Genomic DNA, 23,615 nt, shown 5'->3' on the forward strand with positions numbered 1-23,615 from the left:
GTCGATCATCAAAAGTTGTAATCACTATGAAAAATGCATTGAACATAAATTATAGGTTCCATAACCAACTATTGTTCCAAAACATATCTAGAAACTGAAAAACATTAATATAAAATAAAAAGTGATAAACTTGATGATCCAATTATTAGCTCAAAGTAGCCATCAACTTCTTTAAACTGTTTTTCATTCCTACACATAATAGCATATGTCGGTATCTTATACCCAAAAATTTTGAAAATTGAAAATCCTATCATATATATAATAAATGGGTTGCTGGTCTCACCATCATTTCCTTTCACCACCTCTGCTAGGTAACTGAGAGAATTCCTCTTCCAATGACCCTATAACATTAGGGTGCGTTTGGTTGTTGAAAACTATTTTCATTTTCTAAAAAAATATTTTTAGAAAACAGATTTGAGTTTTCATTTTTAATTTTCAATGAAAATTTTAGAAAACATGTTTGATTGTAATCGGTGAAGCTTTCATATTCCATCTTAGAAATTTGGAAAACTGTAAAAATCACTTTTCTAATTTACATACAATTTGGAAAACTGAAAATTTTCATTTTTTTAAAAAACTTTGAAAAACCGAACGAACTGGAAAATTTTCTACAACTAAACGCAACCTTAGCTTTTCTTTCCCAAGGAGTGAGCATAGATATATGTTGTTTATGGATGTTAAGTCCATCTAGAAAAGAAACTCAAATTCAAATTTATCATTTTTACTATTTAATTCCGATCATCCTTATCTTTGTTATCAAACTCAACTTAATAAGGCTACCGAATGATGTTATTATGCTATAATGATCTTACACAACAATAGATTTAAACACTAGGTAATGATTACCAATTGTATCTTTATTCAATTCTTATATCGTTTGTGGACTCCCGATAGAAAACTACTTTCTATTCAACATGTTTGGTCTCATTGTTGCCTCATGCTCAAGTCTAACTAGAGCCTTAGTTAATTGTCAAAATTGGGACATGTGAATCTCTTGTTTAGGTGGGCCCATAAATTCACCTTGGGGTAACATGTGGTTAGGTTTGACCATGTCAAAAAATGCATATACACATTCTTTGATGACAATGTTTAAATTTAGGTTGTTTAATTAATACTTGTATAATCTCTATCAGCAAAATTAATTAATTTTATGTTGAATATATTGCATATGCATACAAGTATATTTGTCGACATGATTTAATTCAAAACGTTTTACATTGAGTTTCAAATATGACATTTTAGTTTAAAACCCGTTTTATAATTTAATTTGTTTCATAAACAAAAATAAAATCAAATAAGAAACATCACAAACATTTAATAATAACAGGTAAAACAATTTTTGCTTCGTCAGCCCGATCCTAAATTTTTTATTTCTTGACCAATAAAAGAAACAATTTGAAATAAAGTATGAACAATTCAAACACAATGCCAAAAAAAAAAAAAAAAAAAAAAAAAAAAAGAATTAGGGTTGCCTCGAAAATTGATGGCAAAAGATTTATTTATTTATTTTTACCACAATCATCGTACTATTGCTAGACTGTTGACGGTTGCTTTCGGGTGCCGCCAATTGTCGTGGGTAAACTTAGAGTCGGCAAAAACTGATCCAACCCACTAACCCAATCTGAATCCAACTTAAAATTAGCAGGTTGGGTTGAGATTTTCAACCCATTTATGTTAAATGGGTCGACCCGTCTAACCCATTTAATTAAATAGGTTGGGTCGGTAAAAACTATCAATCCGTTTTCAACCTACCAACCCATTTAACTTTAATTTATATTAAATTTAATAATTATTAAAATATTATCATGTGTTAATCTATGTATTAGTTTATAAATTACAATGTTTGTATTATTATTTATGTTTTAAAAAAATAGAATCTTAATTTCTACCTTTTTGCTTGGCACCGACAACACTAATCACTCTAAAAAATCTCTTAGAAATTACATATCTTTAATGTTATTTGAATAATTTCTTTGTATATGTGAATTGTGATTGTGCTTTTGTCATACATTGAAATTTTATTTAAGTCTATAACTAATTTAAGTTGTGTAATCTTTAGTTAAATTATTTATTCTTTTTATTTTAAATGGGTCAAACCAAATTTAACCAATTTATTTAATTGGTTGGTTTGGGAATTACATAAACGGGTCAACCCGGTGACAACCCATTTATTTGAAAGGTTAGGTTGGGTTGGAAATATCAACTCATTTAAATAAAAAGGTTGGGTTGGGTTGAAATTTTCAACCCAACTAATAAATGGGTTGAACCCGAACCCAACCCAGGTCGACCCATTGCCACCTCTAGGTAAACTCTAGCAAAATTAGCAAAAAAAAAAAAAAAAAAAAAAAAAAAAAAAGAACACAAACTATTTGGACAAAAGCAACACATCTAGTCTTATTGAAAGAACGACTTTAATAATAATATTGTTATCTCATGCATGTGAAATAACAATTATGTTAATACTTTCTAAAGTAAAAACATTTAAATCATCAAAACATTATGAAAAAATAATGAACCTATCAATTTTCTTTATTATTTTAAAAAATACAAAGAAGGTAACCAAGAACAATCAAAAACAAATTTAATAATGTGATCCATGGTTTTAAAAGTGGCTTTATATCATTAGTAGATACAGATGATTAAAAACAATTTAATAATCATAAAATGAAAGCAAAAATACAATTTAAAACTATATTTTATTGAAACCAACAAATATTATTAAAAGGGAAAGCCCTAACAATGAGCTAGAGGGTGCCAAAAAAGTTATGTATTACAAGAAATAGAAAGGTGATTTAAGCCATTCCCCCATACAAAATTTCCTTTTCCATATCTATGCTTAATCCATACACGAACCATTGATATAACTTCTTCAAACACCAATTTTGGGGAAGTGAATCTTTGTGTTAAAGACTCATCATTCCTTGCTCTCCATATGCCCCCATAGTGCTCCAGAAATGATTGAGTTCGTTGTTTTCTTCCTTTTCGGGCATTGTCCTGACATGGCTGTGAAGGTTAGCATCTCCTTTACACTAGAGAATTGATGAGGTATGATACCACTCCACTCCCAAATTTGGTTCCAAAATGCAACAACGAAGGCACAGTTTACTAACATGTTGTCCGCTGATTCCATTCTAGATACACAAGCACTACACAGTGTATATTGGATTTGGACTCCCCTTTGAGAGAGGGTAACCGTTGTTGGAATACGGTCCATTCTTGCTCTCCACACAAAGCAACTTACTTTAGTGGGTATCCATTTGCTCCATTGAAAGGCTCCATTAGGGATCAAATGGGTTGCCCGATCAATCCTTTCCTTAAGGCTGCAACACGAAACTGACCATCGATTTCAAAGTCCGTTTCCCATCCTATTCCCGCTTGATCTCTCTGGATAACATCAATACCTACAATATTCAAATTTTCAAGGGTAATTTTACATTTATCAATGTTTATCCATACACCACATAGATATTTGGATGACATCCGAGTTAGAAGATGCGCGCCAAGGTTATGGATTCCGTTTATAATCCCTACCCATAGTGAGTTTCTCTCATGGAAGAATTTCCATCTCCATTTTGATAATAATGTTGGATTTAGTGCTTTAATGGACCCGAGGCCTAGTCCATCCTCCACTTTTGGAGCAAGGATTTTTCCCATGCCACCCACCAGATATTTAATGCCTTATTTGGACCTCCCCATATGAAATTTCTCTGTATTCTCTCCAAGGTCTCGATAACACCCAAGGGGGTTGCAAAGATTGATAAGTAAAAAGTTGGGAGGCTCCCCATAACCGACTTTGCTAGTGTCACCCTTCCCCCGAAACTCAAGGCCCTTGATTTCCAACCGAAGAGTTTGTTGTTAAGTTTTTCAATCACTAGATTCCAAGAGTTTTTGTGGTTCATGTTTACTCCCACAAGGACCCTAAGATATATGAATGGTAATGAGCTCGGCTCACATCCTAACGGTGATGACCATCTTTCAACCTCATGGAGATCAACACCAATGCCATAGACTTTCGACTTGTTGAAATTTACACTTAAACCGGAGGATACTTGAAAGCACTTAAGTATCCTTGCTAGGTTTTTTATGTTATGTTTTGACAATCCTCCAATGAAAAGGGCACCATCGGCATAGAAGAGATGAGAATTCTATATATTGGAGTTGGGAATAGATATTCCTTGGAAAACTCCTTTTGAAACCACTTCCTTTAAGGCAATATTTAATCCCCCCATAACCAATATAAAAAGAAACGGTGATAAGGGATCTCCTTGCCTAACTCCTCTCTCCAATTGGAATTTTACCATTGGACATTCATTCACCAAAACCGATGCCCTAGCTGACTCTAAGCATCCTTTCATCCAGATTCTCCACTTTATTTTGAAATTCATTTGTTGAATCATAGAGTCTAGGATGTTCCAGTTCACCGAGTCAAAGGCCTTATGGAAATTACTCAATTACCTTTGAAAAGTAAATTTTTTTTGTTGGTTTTCTTCCCCCACGAACAAATCTCATTAACGATGAGAGGTCCTTCTAGGATGTTACGGTCTTCGACAAAATCCGTTTGTACTTCATCGATACATTCCCCTATTACCGAGCGAATTCTTGTTGCTAAGAGTTTTGTTATTATTTTATATAAAGATCCAATGAGACTGATTGGTCTATAATCCCCCAGAGATAACGGATCTTTAACCTTCCTCGCAAGTGTTACAAAAGAGGAGTTGCATCCCTATAAGAATCTTCCCCATTGTTTAAAGTGTTTTATGTATGCTAAAATATTCGACTTCAATTCTCCCCAATATTTTTTTAGAAATTTGAAAGTGAAATCATCCGGTCCCGGGGCCGTATCGTTTCTGCAAGTCCACACTGCCCTTTTCACTTGTTCAATTGAGATATCTCCTTCCAAAAACTCCTTGCTAACGAGGGATGGGGTCTTGAATTTAGTGCTTCTGAACTCTAGTCTTTGCTTCCATCTCTCCTTGAATTTTGAAGAGAAAAATCTGAAAATTTACTCTTTCATCTCGCCCAATTGATTTGACCGTACACCATTTATCATAAGACCGTTCAAGTGATTTTTTCTAGTTACGGTTATTAACAAATCCATGAAAGAACCGAATATTTTCATCTCCATCTATCAACCATTTTATTATTGATTTTTGTTTGATGTCCATGCTCGCCAATTTCTCTAGTTCAGTGAGTTTACTCGACATCATAACCCACTCTTCAAGTTCAGAATTATTCAAATTGTTCCTTTCAACCTTTTTATCCAGTTCGGTCATTCTTTCTTTGGTCTTTACAATCTCCAAATTCTAACTTGGGAGTTCCATTGCCCTCCATCTCCTGATTCTGTTTATAATGAATTTCGGTTAATCAAGGAAAAATAGGTCTCCCATACCATACCCTTTAAATTCCGAATTCGCTTGTAAAACGACATCATTGAAACCAGGTCTCCGAAGCCACAAGTTGAACATCTTGAACGGAACAGGTCCAAAGTCGGAGGAGCTAAGTTCGAGTAGAGGATTCAACGTTTCAATTATATGATGTTAGCAATTACTACCTCGATGATTGATGATGTTCTTTGGTGTTGGGAACAATTACCACGAATTGACAATCTCAATAGTTGACCCAGATCATGACCTACAAGATCTCTCTTAACTCACATACAAGTACGATTATTTGATTATAATTTATAAAACTTTAATTCTTGAATGTGGAAGTATTATTAAAAAAAATACACACATGCACATTGAAAAATTCTTATTTATTAATTATCATCAATGTCATATGTGTCTCAAGAGTTAAAAGAACATAGATAGAGAGTTATAGAATTCAATTAATCCATGGATTGAATGACATTCAATTCAAATGTGAGATCCCCTTGGAGGCGATAAATCTGTAGCCGCATCTTTGAGGTCAATATCCTCCAAACCAGTTGCCAGCGAGGACGATGACGTGGACAACCCACGTTGTTTCCCGTTTGTTTTCTTCCTATTTCCTCCATCCTCGTCAGATGACACGTCATCGAAAGAACCTTTCCGTTGCATTTCCTTAACTTTATGAAATTCATCGTAGTGGGCCCGCCTGTGCTCTTTAAACCCCTTTCCTCTCCCCGTCTCAGAATCTGTTAACCAGGATGGCAAGGGCATTTACGTCTTTTCCCTTAAAAGGAATTAACAGAAGATGCTATAAATAAATAAATAATAAAACCTTGGTTATCTTGATCCATGTAATCAGCTTCATCTTCTGATGATGTCCAGCTGGCACGTTGGAGGTTGTTATTACTACTACTACTAGAAGATGCCACGTCATTCAATGCAGAACGAATTGCTTCTGCATGAATGGTGTTGTCATCGCCTTCTAGAAAACTAGTATCCCTACGTATATTGGGAGACAAAGATCCTGAAAACAATTTAAAAATAATAATAATAATAATTAATTGATATTAATTTAATAAGTGGTGATTGAAATCAAAATTTGAGCAAGATGAAGAGGATTTTGTATGAAATTGATTAAAGCTGAAAATAAGACAATACATATATATTGGAAATGAAGAGGGTATAAATGGAATTATACCATCAACATCAAGCATTGGATGATATGGGGTCTTTGGTTCAGTGATTTTCTGCCTTACAGGTTTATTTGCTTCAATTTCCCCCAGATTTGCTTCATCCCACTTCACACCTTTCCTACTGCTTAATACAATCAGAAAACAACAAATTATAAAATTTCACATGATGGAACAGTTTAATGAAACATATGCTAAATCTAGTTGAACAACAATCTTCAAATGAAAATGAAGATCAAGAAACCTTCATTACAAGAAAATATGGCAATGTAAGGGTATTAACTTAAAAGCAGGAGTTGATGATTGTTACCTCATAATTCCTCTTCTTCACCTCAAACCTAGGAGTGACAAGTAGCTGTGTAATCTGATTGCTGAAACAGAAAAAGGAGAGAAGATGCACAAATATGAAAAGAAGCTACACATTGAATGCTAATACAAAGCACATAGCAGCCTATAGCATGTGTTTAGCATTAAGAACAATCTCCAAAATCCTAAACAATGATAAAAACATGAATTACAGAAGATGCGATTTCCCTTCTTTGAAGCACAATCTCACAATAACATTATTATGTCAGCTTTTGGCATTATGGATACAAAAACAATCGATTGAAACCTAAGTTGAATGCGTGTAACCAAAAGGATTTTAACAGAACGAAATGCGACACCGAATTAAGCACCAATCCCTCTCAAATTCATAAATAAACAAAACCAATCGCTTAAAACCTAATGTATTCGCATGTTGTTAGAAAGTACATCCATATAGGCAACCATGATAAAAAAAACAGAAGCAAAGGAGCACTAACTCAAACATAATAAATAGATTATTGCCCTAAAAACATGATCGAGAAAATTAAGAGGAATGCGTATGGATCGATTGGGTCAAACAAAGAGAAATGAATACAAAATGAAAAGCCATCGGTCGGAACTTTGCTTACCGAAGCAAATGGAACGATTACGTCGTTCAGCCGGCGGCGAAACACTTGCCGGAGGTGCTTTTTGCTCGAAATACAGATTTCACGAAATAACGATGAACAATTGGCCCGATTTTTCCTTATATTTGTTTTTCCAATTTTAATCATCTTTCGTAATCGAACCCTCCATTTTTATGATTTTTTTTTCTTTTTTTTCAATTTTCACTAGTCTCGTGTTTTTCTTTTTAAACACATTTTTTTTAGACACCCTCATATATTTCCAAACTCTTTTGTAACGAACAAATTTTTTCCCCAGAAAACATAATTTTTTTCCTGAAAAAAAAAACATTTTTTTTTCGACAAAATCATCGTACCTCGATTATACACGATAAAAACGACAAACAACATAATATTTACAATATTTTTACCAATAAGCCTAATCCTCTATTAACGATTTCCCAATTTTCCCCTTCTAGAATATGAATTTTACACGAGGTGAAATACTTCTCTAACGATATTATCAACCATTTATCATCTGAAAGTACATTTTACAACAAAAATAAAAAATACTACAAACTCCATACAACAACAAAAACACCACCACACACCTTAAAACTAACATATCCTACCTGTTCTACACCCTGCACATTTTAACTTAAAAAAAAAAAAAAAAAAAAAAAAAAAAAAAAAAAAAAAGTTACAAACACTTTTAACACCTACCTACTAAAAGAACCTTGCTCTTGAACATTGCCCGTTATTACTATTCCCATTAACTTGATGAAAACCAAGATTACCCGACTTTTGTAACCCAAAATTTCCAACTGAATCCAACTGCTTATTATTATTATTATTATTCCCTGTTTTAGGTTGATGATGTAAATAATCTTGAATTCCATTTCCAGGATTTTGATCTTCCCCTACAACAGGAATTGCACCTGTGAGAGTTTTCACAGCAAATTCAATACATGGATCTGTCCAAAGCTCTTCCATGGGGACCTCTAATGGTGAAGATGATGGAGGAAAGTTGTCAACTTTATTCAATTCCCCAAATGGAATTGCACCTGTTAGTGTTTTTACAGCAAATTCGATACATGGGTCTGTCCAAAAATCATTTAAACAGAAGTTTATAGACGATTCTTGACCCGGGTTCGTGTTTGTGACAGGTGATTCTTGTTTCTTGTGGTGGGAATGGGAATCGGAATCAGCCATTGGAATCGGAATCGGAATCCGTGATTCCGATTCCACTGGTTGCTTTTCAGGGATAGGGTGGCTCGATACAGTGCGTGATTCTTGATTCTTATTAGACTTAGATTTAACCTTTTCAAGACTTTCTTGAGTTGCTACTACACGCTTGGATGCCACGTCAGCATTTTCAATTCCATCATTGTCTTTGATCTTTTGTGGTTCAGCTTTCTTGTCTTTCTCTTTTGAAATAGCCAAAGAAACAGGTGGCTGGGTTTGTGATTCCTCTGCCTGTCTAGCGGTAACTTGAGGACTGGTTTTGGGTTCTGGCGGTGATGATGGCGGCGGTGGTGGTGGTGGTGTTACCGGTGCTTCAATTTCCATTGCAGCTTGTCGTTTAGCTTGTCTAGTTTTAAGCACTGGTGGTGATGGTGGTGGTGCATCAGTTTTGATGCCGCATAATCGTGTAGCCTTACTAGTTTTAGGCTCCAGCAGTGGTGATGATGATGGTGGTGGTGGTGGTGGTGCATCAATGGTGACTCTGGCTAGTCTTTTTGAAGCACGTTGAGGTAACTCAGACTTGCTTCTTGTCGCTGATTTATCTTGTAGTGGTCGCTTATTATTATTTGGAGTTTCACTCAAAGGACTAGAAGAAACAATCGTTTGTTCCTTTGATTCAATTTGTTCAACGATTTTTTTATCTGTTTTTTGAAGCGACAAATCAGAAACAAGTTTTAGGTATGAGATGCGGTGAAAATAACGATTCGAAGGTGAAAACTTCTTACCGGTGATTTTGGGTTTTTTCGCTCGTGGACCCACATCTCCGGTTTTGAGATAGCGGTGGACATCTACGAGTGATCGGAATATGTATCCGGTGGCCGGATCTGTGTAGTACTGGAAGCATGGATGATAGAAAGATGGTGATGGATGATTAATTACTGTTTTGTCCCTTTGTTAAATGATAAAGAGATTGAAAGATAGTTAGGATCAAAGTACCCGATCTTTTTTTATCCCGTTTACTCCTGTTCGTGTTTTCACTTCGACCTTCCACCCTGGAGGAAGTTCTTCTTCTTCACCCTTCTTAACTACAAGCTAGATTCTTGAAAAGATTAGAACTTAATCTCAAAATAATCAAGCATGCGATTGAGAATCACGCAGAATTAATAGTCAAAATGTTACAACGCGGTGTCTGGGATAGAAACCCTAATAAGATTAAGAAACTGATATGAGGAACTAAACTGTTTAATCTAAACCCGAAGGTTTACTAATAGGATTAAGAAACTACATTTAAATAACTAGTTAATAGAAAAACCCTAAATTTTATGAACAAGGTTTGGGATTTCGGAACAGGGGATTAAAGATCTTGGACTGATGATGGGTTATGCCCGACAAAGAAAAAGATAACTTCGGAACCCTAATTAGACTCGCTGAGACGCTGACCTTATCTTTTTTCGCAATATCCGGAGTACTGAGCTCCTGCGGCGACTTCACTGGCGACATTTCACAAACACCTGGTGTGCTTCAGCGATCTGTAACTGAAAACTGAAAAAACGACCACCGATCGAATTGGGGTAGCTCCTTTTGCTGCGCTTCTAAAGAGAACAAACTCGTATAATCGATTTTTAGGTTAGATAATGAAAGGGTCAAGAGTGCGACAAAGAGAGGGTATATGAAAACACGTGTACACAGGGCCTTGAGGGTCACCAAATTGGGGAAAAGGTGAATCCCACCACCCCATTCCAAAACGTTAAACGTGTAGGAGATGACACAGTCACTCTTGCTGTGTGGCCTCTTTATTTGACTAAAAAAATTTGATTTTTTAGGATAATTTCAAGAATAAGTCTTTATGGTAACTAACTTCTAAAGATGCCTATTGTGGTGTATTTTCTTTGAGACAAGCTATTAATTATGATAAAACTCACACGACTCTATATAGGAAAATGAAGATGTTTAAAAGTCAAAATGAGTTGTTATTTGCTTCAAGTTAAATGCTTTGAAATATGTGCATTGATATGGCTTGAAGGGTTCTTTCAAGTAAAGACTCGACTAGATAACGATTTAAACTTGACTATTCTTAAATCTATGGTTGCTTGTATGAGTCATACACTCACTAGAAATGATTTCATTCAAATCTATGTATGTTGTAATCTATTATTAGAAAAAATCAATGATTTTATACATTTATGTTGTTTGTATTTAACACCTTAAGGACTGATCAACCACGCATGTCATCATCTCATCGAACCTCCATCTCAAATCGTGTAACATGTAGGAGTCTTGTACTAATTAGACATGATATCATGACATCATCTACCTTTATATACATTAGAGTTTACTTTAATCCTCAATGATTCTTTTTGTACTAAAAATCAAGAAGCCCACATACATACATTGAATAAGCATAAGTAAGTCAAGAGCTTGAGTAATTCAATAGGCTTGATAAGAACTTGGTTCCCATTTTTAACAAAACAATGTGAACTTTAAATGTAAAGATGAAAGCCTAGAGTACCTCCTAGAATGAAATGGACTTTTGGGATTTTGAAAGGTTTAAACATTAAATAACTACTTAATAGATGCCATTTATTTAAAACTCATAACTCATAAGACCCACCAATTGACTTTTGGTTCTTTCCATTATTTTTCGTCTTTAACCAATCCTATAGAGAAATCGGTATAAAAGTGACCCGACCCATATCCTATTCCAACCCGTTTACCCATATCAAGAAACACATACGCATGAAAGACCAAAAATCCAGTCACAAAGTACTTCTTCCATTGATGAAAATACACATACAAATGGAAATCAATACTTCGATTCAAAATCTCAATTCTACTAAACAAATTATACCAAAAAGAATCAAATAATTCTACATATAAACACAAGAAGATTTATCATCAATTATGAAGCGGATTTGGTCCACCGGGTACAAGCCGATGAGAGACTTTGTAATAAGCATCTTCACTGTTGCCTTCATTCTTAAACTCCGGTTTTGTGTGAAAGTGTTTCTGAAACGTAGAAACAAACTTATCTCTTATTCTTTCTTCATTCTTCAATCTGTTTGTTGACCGGTCAACCATGTTTCTGCAACTCGACATATCGACTAAAAGAAAGAAGATTAATATAAAACTCAAACGAGAAACTTGAAGCTTCATCTTTGAGGGAAAAGGGATGAAAAAAATGAAGATTTAAGTGTGGCTTTAGGTTGTTAAACAAGTCTATATTTATAAGGAAATTTCATCTATATAAAAAGGTCAACCTTGCTAGAATTAACATGTTATTTTCTTGTGACATCTTGCATTTTTGGTCTTAATATAAAGAGTAGACTTTTATAATTTACGTGTAATTAAGCATTAAAAGGACCTCAATACCACATCTTTTCAGCATGCTTATCAACTAAGGCATTATCTTGGACTTTTTTAACAGTTGACATTTATTTTTCAAATCATGGTGTTCATGATTCATGGAATTAATCCATAAAATTATAATCTGAACTTAAGCAGGCCATTTGGTGAGCATGCGTTCATTCCATTTATTAAAAATTTGAATAGTCGGACACTTAGATATGATTTTTATATAAAGAATTCATATATTTTTAATCGTTTTTTCAGCTTTTTTTGCGAACATTTACGAATATGCCATGAGGAAAACACAAGAAAAAGTTAAAAGTGGATGAATCCAAACAACATTGTAGCTTTCCGATGAACAGTGTCGACCTTCAAAGTACAGCCGGCAGCTTGATGTCATACTGCAGGCTGCAACTATTTTTAGATTCTGAAAACAGGCTTAGCTAAGAATGGCGAATAAATAAATAAATGGAAAAGTTACATAAATAGTCCCTATGCTTAGGAAAAGTTACCAAGTTTGGTCTTTATGTGGAATTTATTATAGAGATGGTCTCTAAGTTTGAAATCCATTACACCAATGGTTCTTGTAATTAGAGTAAATTACTGAAATTGTCCTTATTGTTTGGTCAAAATTGCACGTTTGGTTTTTAATTTTTTTTTTTTTGCATTTGGATCGTCTCTGTGGTTTGATTTTGTTGCGTTTTTCGTCCCTATGGTTTGGTCAAATATTACACGTTTGGTCCCTAAATTTATGTATGTAAGGGACGAAAAACGCAACAAAATCAAACTAGAGGGACGATCCGAGTGCAAAAAAAAGTTAGGGACCAAACGTGCAATTTTGACCAAACCATAGGGACGATTTCAATAATTTGCTCTTGTAATTAATTTCAAACTTAAGGACCATATTTGCAATAAATTCCTTATAAGGACCAAACTCTGTATTTTTGCTGAATACAAGTACTATTTATGTAATTTTCTTTAAATAGATAATATAAATATTTTTTGAAAAGATTAAGAATTTTCACTAACCGATCCCCTCCGTTTTACTTTATTTCTATAATAATAATAATAATACACATTATTGTGTGTTGACTTTAAAGTCAACGTATTCATCTGTCATCTTAGTATCAACAGCTGCTTTAGTGTGATCAACCTGCGATTCACGTTCTTTTTCCTACATAGCAATCGAATTCAAACTTAAAAAAAATGGAAAATCTTGATTTCCCATTTTATATGTTTTATTTAGATTTTAGATAAAATTTCTTGGTTATATTAGCTGGCTTTGACTTCAAATCATTTGAATAAATTGAATTATGAGAATATGAGATGTCCTTTTTGCGTACTTGCATGCATCCAACCAAGTCTTTGTATTCGTTTTTTCTTTCGAATTAATTTATCTTGTTACAAAAGTCAATGAATTCATATTATCTTTGAAAAAATTCCGAATTCTATGACGAATTTCATGCAGATTTTGATGTTCTTGATTGAGAATATAATGTTGAAATGATCGTTCATGATTCTACATATTTCCTTGATAACCAACAGTTTTCTTGTGAATTTGAAACAATACGATAACAAAATTCCTTTATGATTCATACGATATACATTAAATTCTGCATCTTGTGTAATCTATATCTATAATACATGGATTGTCTCATACGAAAGAAAAAAGAATAAGACTTTGACACGTGGCTAATTCTATATCCTATTACAAGAATGTAATTTTGCACAAAAATCGCATCAATTATGAAGTGGGTTTGGTCCACCTGGAACAGTTTGTTCAGATTCATTCAATGATCCGCCATTGTTGCTCTGAAATTGCTTGAAACGATATTGATAAGAACTTGTTCTTAGTTGCCTCTTATAAGAAAAAAGAAACTTTCTTGATAACAATCTTTGGTGTGACTCTTGATCGACTTCCGTCATCATACTGCAATTCACAAAATGAAAACTTGCGATCAAGATCATCAAAATAAGAACTGAGAATCGTTTCATGCTTCAAAAGATGTGATTTTTATGTTAAGATTGAGGAAATATGAAAAGGGTTCTTGAAATTGTGATGTATTTATAGCAGAAGAGAGATATATACAGTTGGACAAGGAGACAGAGACATTGTATAGAATCAAATTTGACTCAATTGCTGTAAAATTACCTTAATGACCTTCTTTTATCCTTAGTTGACCACCACTAATTTCATATAATAATGCCATAGAAATAATAGAACATGGGAGATATAAGATATTAGCTTAATTAAAATATATATATATATATATATATATATATATATATATATATATATATATATATATATATATATATATATATATATATATATATATATATATATATATATATATATATAAGTAGTACTACAATAATTTTGGCATGCTTAGAGTAGGAATCGAGATTGTTGAATCCCCTCTAGTTTACTCCAATTTGTCATATTTTAGGGCACAAATTAACATTCTCATCATATTCAAGTTCTTTTAGGTTATTTTGTAAAAGCATTTATTGTTTTCAATGCATAATAAACTAGATATTCTGTAGTAAACCCTAGTGTTTTTTGTATCATGAACTAATGATTCCTCCTATATGAAAGGGAATATTCAGCAAAGTTGCAATATTATATGGTTTTTGATTAACAAATGTTTCATTTATATTAATTGCATATGTCTAGCTTCCTTTCTATTCTTTGTGTTTGCCACTCAGTTTTATTGCTTTAAGCTTGTTTTGCTAGTGCCATTTGTGACTTGTTGCTAGTAATTGTTTTCAATGTTTATATTTTATAGTTTGAGCTTGTTTTGCTAGTATCTACTTCATGACTTATGTGCTAGTATTCTTTTTCACTATTTATGTATTCTTCAATTTCTTTACCAGAATATCATCCTCCTCTTTACTTTCAACTTTATTGCTAGTATCTGTTTTCTTTTTCTTTAATCACACAAAACTGGTTATTCTTCATTACATGTAGGAGATCATCTGCTTTCTTTTTCTTTGGTCACACAACCTTGTTTATTATTCATTACATGCTTACGCAGGAGATCAACTAGTTTAGGCTTATATTTTGTTTATTTATTTATTTATTTTTAATTTTTTTATTATGTTAGAGGTCATCAATGGAAGCAACTTACTCTTTACTTCTTTTACCCCATTCTTATTGAACTTAGGTATGTTATTGTGTGTTAACCGAAATCAATCTACAAAATTTTGTTACTATAAGGCGGTGTTTGTTTTGAACACGTAAAACGTCTTCAATCTTTTTTTATATCTGTGGAATAAAATATAGACCAAAAATATTTTTCCATATCTTCGGTCTTCATAAAAAAAATTATATATTTTTTAAAGTCTTCATAAAAAAGAATAGTGATGGTGATGGTAGTGGTGACATAGGTAGGAGTGGTGGTGGCGGCAGAGGTAAGAGTGGTGACATAGATGGCGGTGGCGGCGCTGGTGGAAAAAAGAAATATTATATTATGCTTAAACTTAGAAATCGTCTTTGAAAATCAGAAACTATTTTTTTTTCGGAAAAAAAATGTGACGATGACTTTTTTATATCTTTTGTCTTCCAAAACGCAGTCTTTTTACCGAATCTCTTTCCTACTACATAAAAGATCAAAAGAGTTTTGCCAAAAAAAAAAACAAACAAACACCTAGTAAGTCTAAAACAAAAATCAGACACCTTTTACAAAGAAAGACAACTAAAAATCTACACAAAACACGCATCATTCATTTTGAAATGAAAAAAAATAATAATAATAATAGGTAACATATCATAATCATCATATTATGCCAAATAATACGACTATTATAACATACAAGAAGTCACAATCATGGACACCCATATACTACAAATTCCTCAAGGCATCACAAAGAAAGTCACTCATGTTTATTGTCTTCACCTGTTGTCTCTTCCTTGGTTTCACCGGCTGCTAATTCTGTACTCTGTGAAACATGGTCATCTGGAGTTGACTCAGGTTGAGTTGACTCAGCTGGTTGAACAGGTGTAGCAGACGACTCGGGTGCAGATTCTGGATTCTTAATTGTACCAACTTTGACATACTTGCTCATGAACTTATATTCCCAATCTTGTAAGGCTTCAAGCTCGAATACACCAAGACCAGTGAGATCACCATTTAAATCTTTATCTTCAAATGACATTTTCGCAAGAGCTCTACTAGCATCCTTCCCTGCAAACAACGCATATGGTCCACCTGGTCCATAGAACATCCTGCAAGAAATCAAAAGGGTTACCAAAAAATCAGTACTTTATTCACAAATTGTAGCTTCTTCAATAATGCCCAAATCATAAGCTTAAGAATCGAATTATGAACCCTAATTTTGATTATACACATTCCTCAAGTCAACAGAATTCGTCGTCTTAAAGCCAATAAAGAAATATTTAGAGATTATGCTCTTCTCAAAAAGGTACTGAAAAACGTACGACCGAAATCAAATCAGTAAAGTGAAATTCTATGGTGATAAAATAGAAGCAAAATTGTGATAAAATAATAATATACCTGCTTTGTGAGACATCGTAGATTTGACCCTTGATCGCCATAAGGAGAGGCTTGTTAGAATCGTTGCCGTCGTAGGCTTTCAACTCCTCCTCGGAAATCTCGCCGAGCTGAACCGGCGGTGGGAGAGGCTGCGATTCTTCTTCTTGGAATGATCTAGAGCTTTGTTGTGGATGATAATCGGAGGATCCACCGAACATACCGTAGGCGACATAGAAGCCGGCGAGAGCCAAAGCGACTACAGTGGCGAAAGTCGTCGGAGATAGTCCTGTGTATGCGGTTATGGCCTCTTTAAGTGTCTCCAACAGTGGCACATCCATGATTGTCGATTGATGCTTCTTCTGTGATAGATGGAAACAGGTGTTCGCTTTATAGCTAGATGCTTTGTACCGATTTTAATGGATTCATAAATTTCAGGGTTTGGGTCGTACTGTGAATGCTGAATAGTGAATACCCTACTTTTACGACCTTTTCGACTAATTTAAACAACCTAATCCATATAATTATAATTATAGTATATTTTATTAAATATGTTTCATGAATATAAAATAAAATTTATTTATTTATTATATTAAAAAAATAATTTATTTGTTTTAAAAGAAATTATTTATTTTAATATTTAATAAATTTTAATAGAATAAAACATATTTCATGTGTTTCATATTAGTAGTCCATGTTTTCTTTTTTGGTTTTTCTTAAAATAATAGCTTATTTTTAAAAATAAATATATCTTTTATCAAGATTGTTTCTCCCCCACTTAGCTTCGACTAAGTCTTCATGGCACGCAAAAATCGGAGGATTTCAATACCTTCCTCCTTTACACGATAGGCACGTTGACTACCAACGCCTAATCTTTCTAGCGATCCATTACTAGCCCACTCCAAAGGTTTCACAATCACTAAATACTAGATGAACGCTTCTTGAAATCCCGACACTAATGACCCCAAAAGCTTAACCTGATGTCCTTCTCAACCTTAAAGTCGAATTAGCCGATGCTCAGAGCAACTTTTTCAGCGATAAACCGCTTCTCTTGATACTTCCAAAAGCAATCCCTAACACATAGAGTGAGCTTCACCGAATCATGACGATGGTGGATAACCATCCTACTGAATCCTGACCGCAGATCTCTCATGATGCTCCTGAACCGATCTCGGCTGCAATCGAGATAACACTGAACCCTAGAAAAGGGAAATGACCTTACACTAACTACTAATAATTCCCGGTATGCAATTGGCATATGGCATTTTCTGCAATTACATCCGAATACAAGCAGGGAAATAACTCATACACACCATTACTTGAGACCGAGGCAAGCACCATCATAATACATATAGAATCGAAAAGGGAAACTGATACATATCTGCAACATTGCCTGCTGTAATCCGGATTCCTCGTCTATTACTACAAGGCCCTACACTCTCGCCATTCCACAATCCTCAAAGTAGTCAGGGCAGTCGCACTCCCTTCTCCTCTCCTCATCGTCGGGCAGTCGGCCTTCTTGTGACCCACCTGATTGCAGTGAATACATAATGGGCTTTGCCCCTGTGGGTAGTCCCTGCTGATGTGACCATCCCTGCCACACTTGTAGCAGCCTGAACCCCTGGAATGAAAAACTCCCTCGTGTAGTTTCCCGCACGTGCTACACTGACTTTGGCCCAGCCGGCCTACCACTCGCTGATCCGAAGTTTTGGGTCTCTTCCCGGGACCCTCCAAACTACATATCTGATCTGACCTTCTCTTTGCAATGTGCTCCAAATCAATCTCCCTCTCCCGCGCCCTGGAAATCATAGAATCCAAGGTCGGGCATGCCGAGTAGCTGACATGCTCCTGAATATCAGCTCTCAACATGTCATGAGAGCGAGTCTTCCGCATATCTTCATCTCCTGTGTACTGAGGCACCATCAAGGCCCTCTCCCGAAACTTGGCAGTAATCTCCGCCACTATCTCTGTCGTTTTCCTCATGTCAAGGAATTCTCTGGCCAACTGCTGAAGCTCCATAGTCGGCGTGAACTCTTCCCTAAATCGGGCCACAAAGTCTGACCAAGTCATAGCCTCAACGGCTGAGGCTCCCAGAGAGTCACCAATCGACTCCCACCAATCTATGGCTCTGTCTCTTAAACATCCCGCAACATACCGAACCTTCGACCCCTCAGGACAGGAGCTAACCAATTGAGCAGACTCCATGTCTGCAATCCATTTCCTGGGAACAATGGTCTTTCACCCCGTGGAAGTCTGGCGCACCACATCCTCTGTAGTCCTTGAAGGAGAGTATGCGTATCCCTGTCTGGATAGATGCCATATCACTCCTGAATGCCCTCTGACGATCCTCCATCAAATCAAAAATCCCCTCCTTGATCGACCTGAAAATCACTGGGGTCGCCTCAAGGACGCCTCTCGTGATCTCTGATGCGATAAACTCATGCAGACTCTCATCAACTAGTTCGGATCCCGAACTTGAACCTGATCCCGATCCTCCTGCCCCGTGTCGCATAATCATCACCATTCCGAAATGAAACACATAATCGTCAAGGTCATACGTAACCTCAGAAGGTCTCACATGCTACAAGTTCCCTGGTTCTATCTCGACCCTCCTTGACTCGAGTATGGATCCTCTTCTTTCAGTAGTACGGGTCCATACTACCTTCCACATCTATCCGTACTTTCCTTAAGGATTGGTTCGACTTCATCAAGTCCCTTACTGCCACAATTGCTCTCAACACTACTCTCATCTTAGGCTTTCCTAGGTTCCCGAACCCATCAAATCCTCATCTGCTGAAAGACTCTTCATGATGCCAATTTAACCACTACATGAATACCATCACATGTGGCGAGGCTCGAATAATCCTTCGAGTAAAGGAATCATCCCTACAATGGTTAGACTTAAACGAGAGTTATGCAGTAGGGTCAAACGCAACACTCTGAGATTATTCAACCCTGGTCACATGTGACTTAAGGTATTTATCTAGCAGTTAACTGATGGGATTTAGCCATAAGAACATCCTATGTGCTCATGCAACCCTAATGCTTGGATCTAGGTTTCTCTATTATACATGCAATTCATCCAAGACTTTAAACCCTATTTCTAACATACAATTAATCATATTAACATTTGAAAGGGTTTTTAGATCATACCTTGATTGTTATGTAGCAATAACAATCTCAAATCCTCCTTGTAATGACTTTAGAAAGCTTAGAGTTACAAGTGTCACTCCTCTAATGGCTCACAAACACCAAGAGCAAGAGGATGAAGAATAAGGAGAGAGGAGGCTTCCCAAGAACATCGAAAACCCTAGAGGAACTCTTATCCATGTTTTTGGGGCTTAAGGGTTCTATATATACATGTAGGCTATTAGGGTTTTCAACTAGGAAACCCTAATTTGACTACTTAAGCCCTAAGCAGCCCATGGACCCTTTTAGAATATCCCTTGGACGATTTCTAATGAGTTTCCCCATAGAATTCGTCCAACCTATTATTCCAAGGTAATCCATAGCCCAAATGCAATTATCTTATAATTACAATTCCAGTCCCTTAAGTTTAATTAATCTCTTTTAGCCACAAAATTAATTATCAATTAATTCTTGACTAATATTAATTAAACAATATGATTTCTCCTTTAATATATTATTCTCATAATATATTAATAAATCATAATTAATCTTCTCTCTCCATAATTAATCCTATCAAGTTGCTTTGGTGAAGGCAACCCAAAAGGACCATGCACCATCGGGTCAAGTACATACCAAAATAGTTATGGACTTAGACACTAATCCAACAGTCTCCCACTTGGATAAGTCTAATAACTATTCTGCGTATGACTTCGGATCCTGATCTACAATCGTAGCTTTCAAAAGCCGCTGTCAACTCTGATCTTATCAGATATGCGTCCTTTAGATAAGGGATCATATATTCCTCCATTCTAGATATCGTATAAACTGAGACATGGATTTAAATCATTCTCTCTATCTATGTGTTGTTTCTCGATTTCCGATTTATGACAACTGACAACAGACTACATTTGAACACATCAAATTAGTCTTGGCTTGGCCAAGCGCTTAGGTGCCATCACTAAATCATCGAGGGGCCCTGATATCGCTTTTATCCTACTTTGGATAAAAGGAATGGATAAACTTTGATTCAATGCTTGCTTGCACTCACTTACCGAATCACACACAACAATATGTTTTATAACACCAAGTTACTGGTGCGTTTACATATTATCAATGTGTAACCGACTCGCAAGATACAACTCACACATCTCGGTTTCAAGAATATAAGATGTTATCATCTCACCAATTACTCGTGATAAAATCCATGAAGTGATCCAAGTGAGCGTGGGTTTAATCCAATGCTCAAACTCATATTCATAAGCACTCATGAACGTTGCAGCAAACATTTGCTTATGTCTAATATACTTTAGACAATCCACACACCAATTCACGACAGTCTTCATTCATACCTACTTCCAACATATGAACGACTGTGGCCCGTTCGAATAATTTGATTGTTCTGAACCAATTTAATTATTCAGGAAGTCAAAACATGCAAAGTGAAACACAAGAATAATACTAATCCCATATGGCCCCAAACTCTGGGTATAAATAAAACATTTTATTTAATCACCATATTGATTACTCATTATTTGTTGTTTCGGGTAATCAACTTCTTACATGAATTATAACAACAATTGTCTCATGCTCTTAGCATGCACACAATGTTTATCTATGGTCCTTACTTTGTGAAATAGATCAAATGAACACATTTCCAATCATACTCATTTCACAACTCCCAATCCTTATCATAAGTATAAAAATATCAAATTCTTGCCACTTATAGAATATGCTAGATTCTAACATTTTATGCAATGATCCTTTCGTAAATTCATAGCTCAAAATCATCAAGACTTGGCTAATCTCTATCAGAATAATTCTATAGATATGATGTCTCTCACTCAAAGTACATTCCTTTGAACATCCTTCTTGCATAATAGTTTCTAATCTAGATATAGATTCTCAATATCCAACTACCAATATGGAAACATTTCCATATTTGCCATATGACAACTCATTATTAATAGAATCTTATCTATTCATAATAATGTCGATATGGTCCATCCAATACAATACTTCCAACTACTCACAAGCGACCAATCCTCAGCGAACTTTGGATCGTCCTTTGATAGTTGTTTAATTATTTTAGTCAAAACCGATTCTTTTCCTTTTTCCCTCAAAATGTGCTAGACATTTGGAAAATTTTAGAATGGTTAAATATTATAGCATTTGCAATCGATCCTATTGCCGAAGCGTATGGGACACGATGCATAATTTCTTACATAAAGATCTGATAATTTATCAATCTTCTGCCATAATATTTTATGTGCCATGTTCTCACAATTCGAACTATGCCATAATCATAGTCGAAATTTGAGAACACACTATGTATCCTTGACTAAATTTATTAACATTCCACAACCTAAGCCTTTAGATTTGAAATGAAGCATAAGGATTCTCTCCCTTAATTATAGCAAAACAACTATTTAACGCTTACGACTTTGCAAAGTATAACTCTTGTTTTCTATAATTAATCTTGCTAACTTGAAATACTTGCCTTAATAATCATACAAGCACAACATTTATGCTCCCACTATCATGATGATTATTTTCATATAAGCATAACACTTATGCTCCCACTAGCTTTGACATGTATTCAGAAAACAACTAAACTTCCAGAAAACAATACCTATTGAATTTCTTAAGTTTATATTTCTAATACCTAATGCTTTGATAATCTTTTATCAAAGCTTCTTAATTTATACACCTTTGCCTTAGATAGCTCATATGTGTATCTTAAACAATTCAGACTAATTGCCAAATCTCACAATTCTAATTATGGAAAGGGATACCGTAACCATAATCAAATTCGAGAATACAATTTTCACAATTACTATCTTCTTAAAATCTCTCTTAGCGAAAGCATTTCCTCACAGTCATTCTTAGGAGGGAATCTTATGACACTTAGATTTTTATGGTGTATGTGTTCCTATCCATGCGAATTTGTCCAAAACTAAAGTTTGCGACAAATCCAAACTCTTATGGACCGAACTTTCTTAATCTTGATTTCTTGCCTTATGGTAACACGAGTGCCCACCATGTCTTCCAAGTAGTTAAGCAGCTCATCCTTTCTTATCAATGTACTTTTCATTGATCAAGGTCCTTGCCTTTTATGCATTCAAATGATAACTCATAGAACTCACATGCATAATTAACTCAATTGGAACGGCACAGAAACAAGATAGTGTCAACACGATAGGTTATAAACCTCAAGTCGTGTGCTAATGATGATCGATAATGTTTATTCTTGATTCGTTCTTGAAACCATTCAAGACCATTGAGACTCCCACTGACTCCTTGACATCTAAGATTCTTTTGTCAATAAACATTTCTTGACAAACAAATATTCAAGAGTTAGCGTAGCTTTTATCAAGACAAAACACTTCACAAAATTGGTCCTAGTTGGTCTTTGTCTTATCCAAGACATCACAACTTTCCACATTTGATGAATGTTATAAAGCTTCTTAAGACTTGTCACTCAATGTCACAATCTTAACTCTAAGACTTATTTTTGGAACGAAGTATGATTGACTTCTTGATTTAACCATTTTTTCAATTCTTGATTCCTCTTCTCAAACATACAATTGTACTAAGACTCATTTAGAGGATCAATTGAGATATAGTTCTTAATCATTAAGACCTATCATAAAACATAATAAAAGGTACTCTCCCTTCTTCTTAGAATAGAGAAACTTTTATCTTTCTGCCCACTTGATTCTTCTTTATTTGTTCCGCTATTGATTGAAACTCTTTCAATCAACTGAGAATTACCCTTAATCTCATAAGTATAATCATATTTACTTAACCTTAGTAAATCATGATGAATATCTTTGTTACTCTTGTGGTGGACTTGATCAACACACAACCTTGTGTGCTTGATCTCCTAGTCCTTCACTTGACACTTTGTCAACGAATTAGTTAAATTTCCAAATATGAAATTTCTCATTCATCATGCAACCAAGTTGTATGATTCCAAGTTTCTGTCCAATTGAAACT

The 23,615-nt window shown here is 34.9% G+C and overlaps 3 protein-coding genes across 5 annotated transcripts; all 3 read right to left on the reverse strand.

Moving 5' to 3' along the window:
• Window positions 1–5,740: 5,740 nt before the first annotated feature.
• I-2 (phosphoprotein phosphatase inhibitor) lies at window positions 5,741–7,661 on the reverse strand. Of its 3 annotated transcripts, none has more exons than XM_079019079.1 (5): window positions 7,495–7,661; window positions 6,870–6,930; window positions 6,568–6,680; window positions 6,202–6,393; window positions 5,741–6,115 (listed from the first exon to the last, which is right to left on the reverse strand). In XM_079019079.1, exons 2-5 carry the CDS (start codon window positions 6,872–6,874, stop codon window positions 5,856–5,858), a joined length of 570 nt encoding a protein of 189 aa, XP_078875205.1. In that variant the 5' UTR covers window positions 6,875–6,930; window positions 7,495–7,661; the 3' UTR covers window positions 5,741–5,855. The 3 variants fall into 3 exon arrangements, with proteins under 3 accessions (XP_078875205.1, XP_078875203.1, XP_078875204.1); XM_079019077.1 differs by having other exon boundaries at window positions 6,568–6,686; XM_079019078.1 differs by having other exon boundaries at window positions 6,568–6,683; window positions 7,495–7,658.
• Window positions 7,662–7,971: 310 nt separating this feature from the next.
• On the reverse strand, window positions 7,972–10,454 carry LOC145072620 (uncharacterized). The gene is made up of 4 exons (XM_079019076.1): window positions 10,093–10,454; window positions 9,649–9,744; window positions 9,438–9,546; window positions 7,972–9,353 (listed from the first exon to the last, which is right to left on the reverse strand). Exons 1-4 carry the CDS (start codon window positions 10,150–10,152, stop codon window positions 8,194–8,196), a joined length of 1,425 nt encoding a protein of 474 aa, XP_078875202.1. The 5' UTR covers window positions 10,153–10,454; the 3' UTR covers window positions 7,972–8,193.
• A 5,250-nt stretch (window positions 10,455–15,704) lies between these two features.
• On the reverse strand, window positions 15,705–16,965 carry LOC145074556 (membrane steroid-binding protein 2-like). Its single transcript, XM_079020910.1, has 2 exons — window positions 16,515–16,965; window positions 15,705–16,225 (listed from the first exon to the last, which is right to left on the reverse strand). The coding sequence occupies exons 1-2, from the start codon at window positions 16,829–16,831 to the stop codon at window positions 15,874–15,876; spliced, it is 669 nt and encodes a 222-aa protein (XP_078877036.1). The 5' UTR covers window positions 16,832–16,965; the 3' UTR covers window positions 15,705–15,873.
• Window positions 16,966–23,615: the final 6,650 nt, after the last annotated feature.

This window comes from Lactuca serriola, chromosome 9 (genome assembly GCF_051521515.1).
Source record: "Lactuca serriola cultivar US96UC23 chromosome 9, Lser_US96UC23_V15, whole genome shotgun sequence".
Classification (NCBI taxonomy): domain Eukaryota; kingdom Viridiplantae; phylum Streptophyta; class Magnoliopsida; order Asterales; family Asteraceae; genus Lactuca; species Lactuca serriola.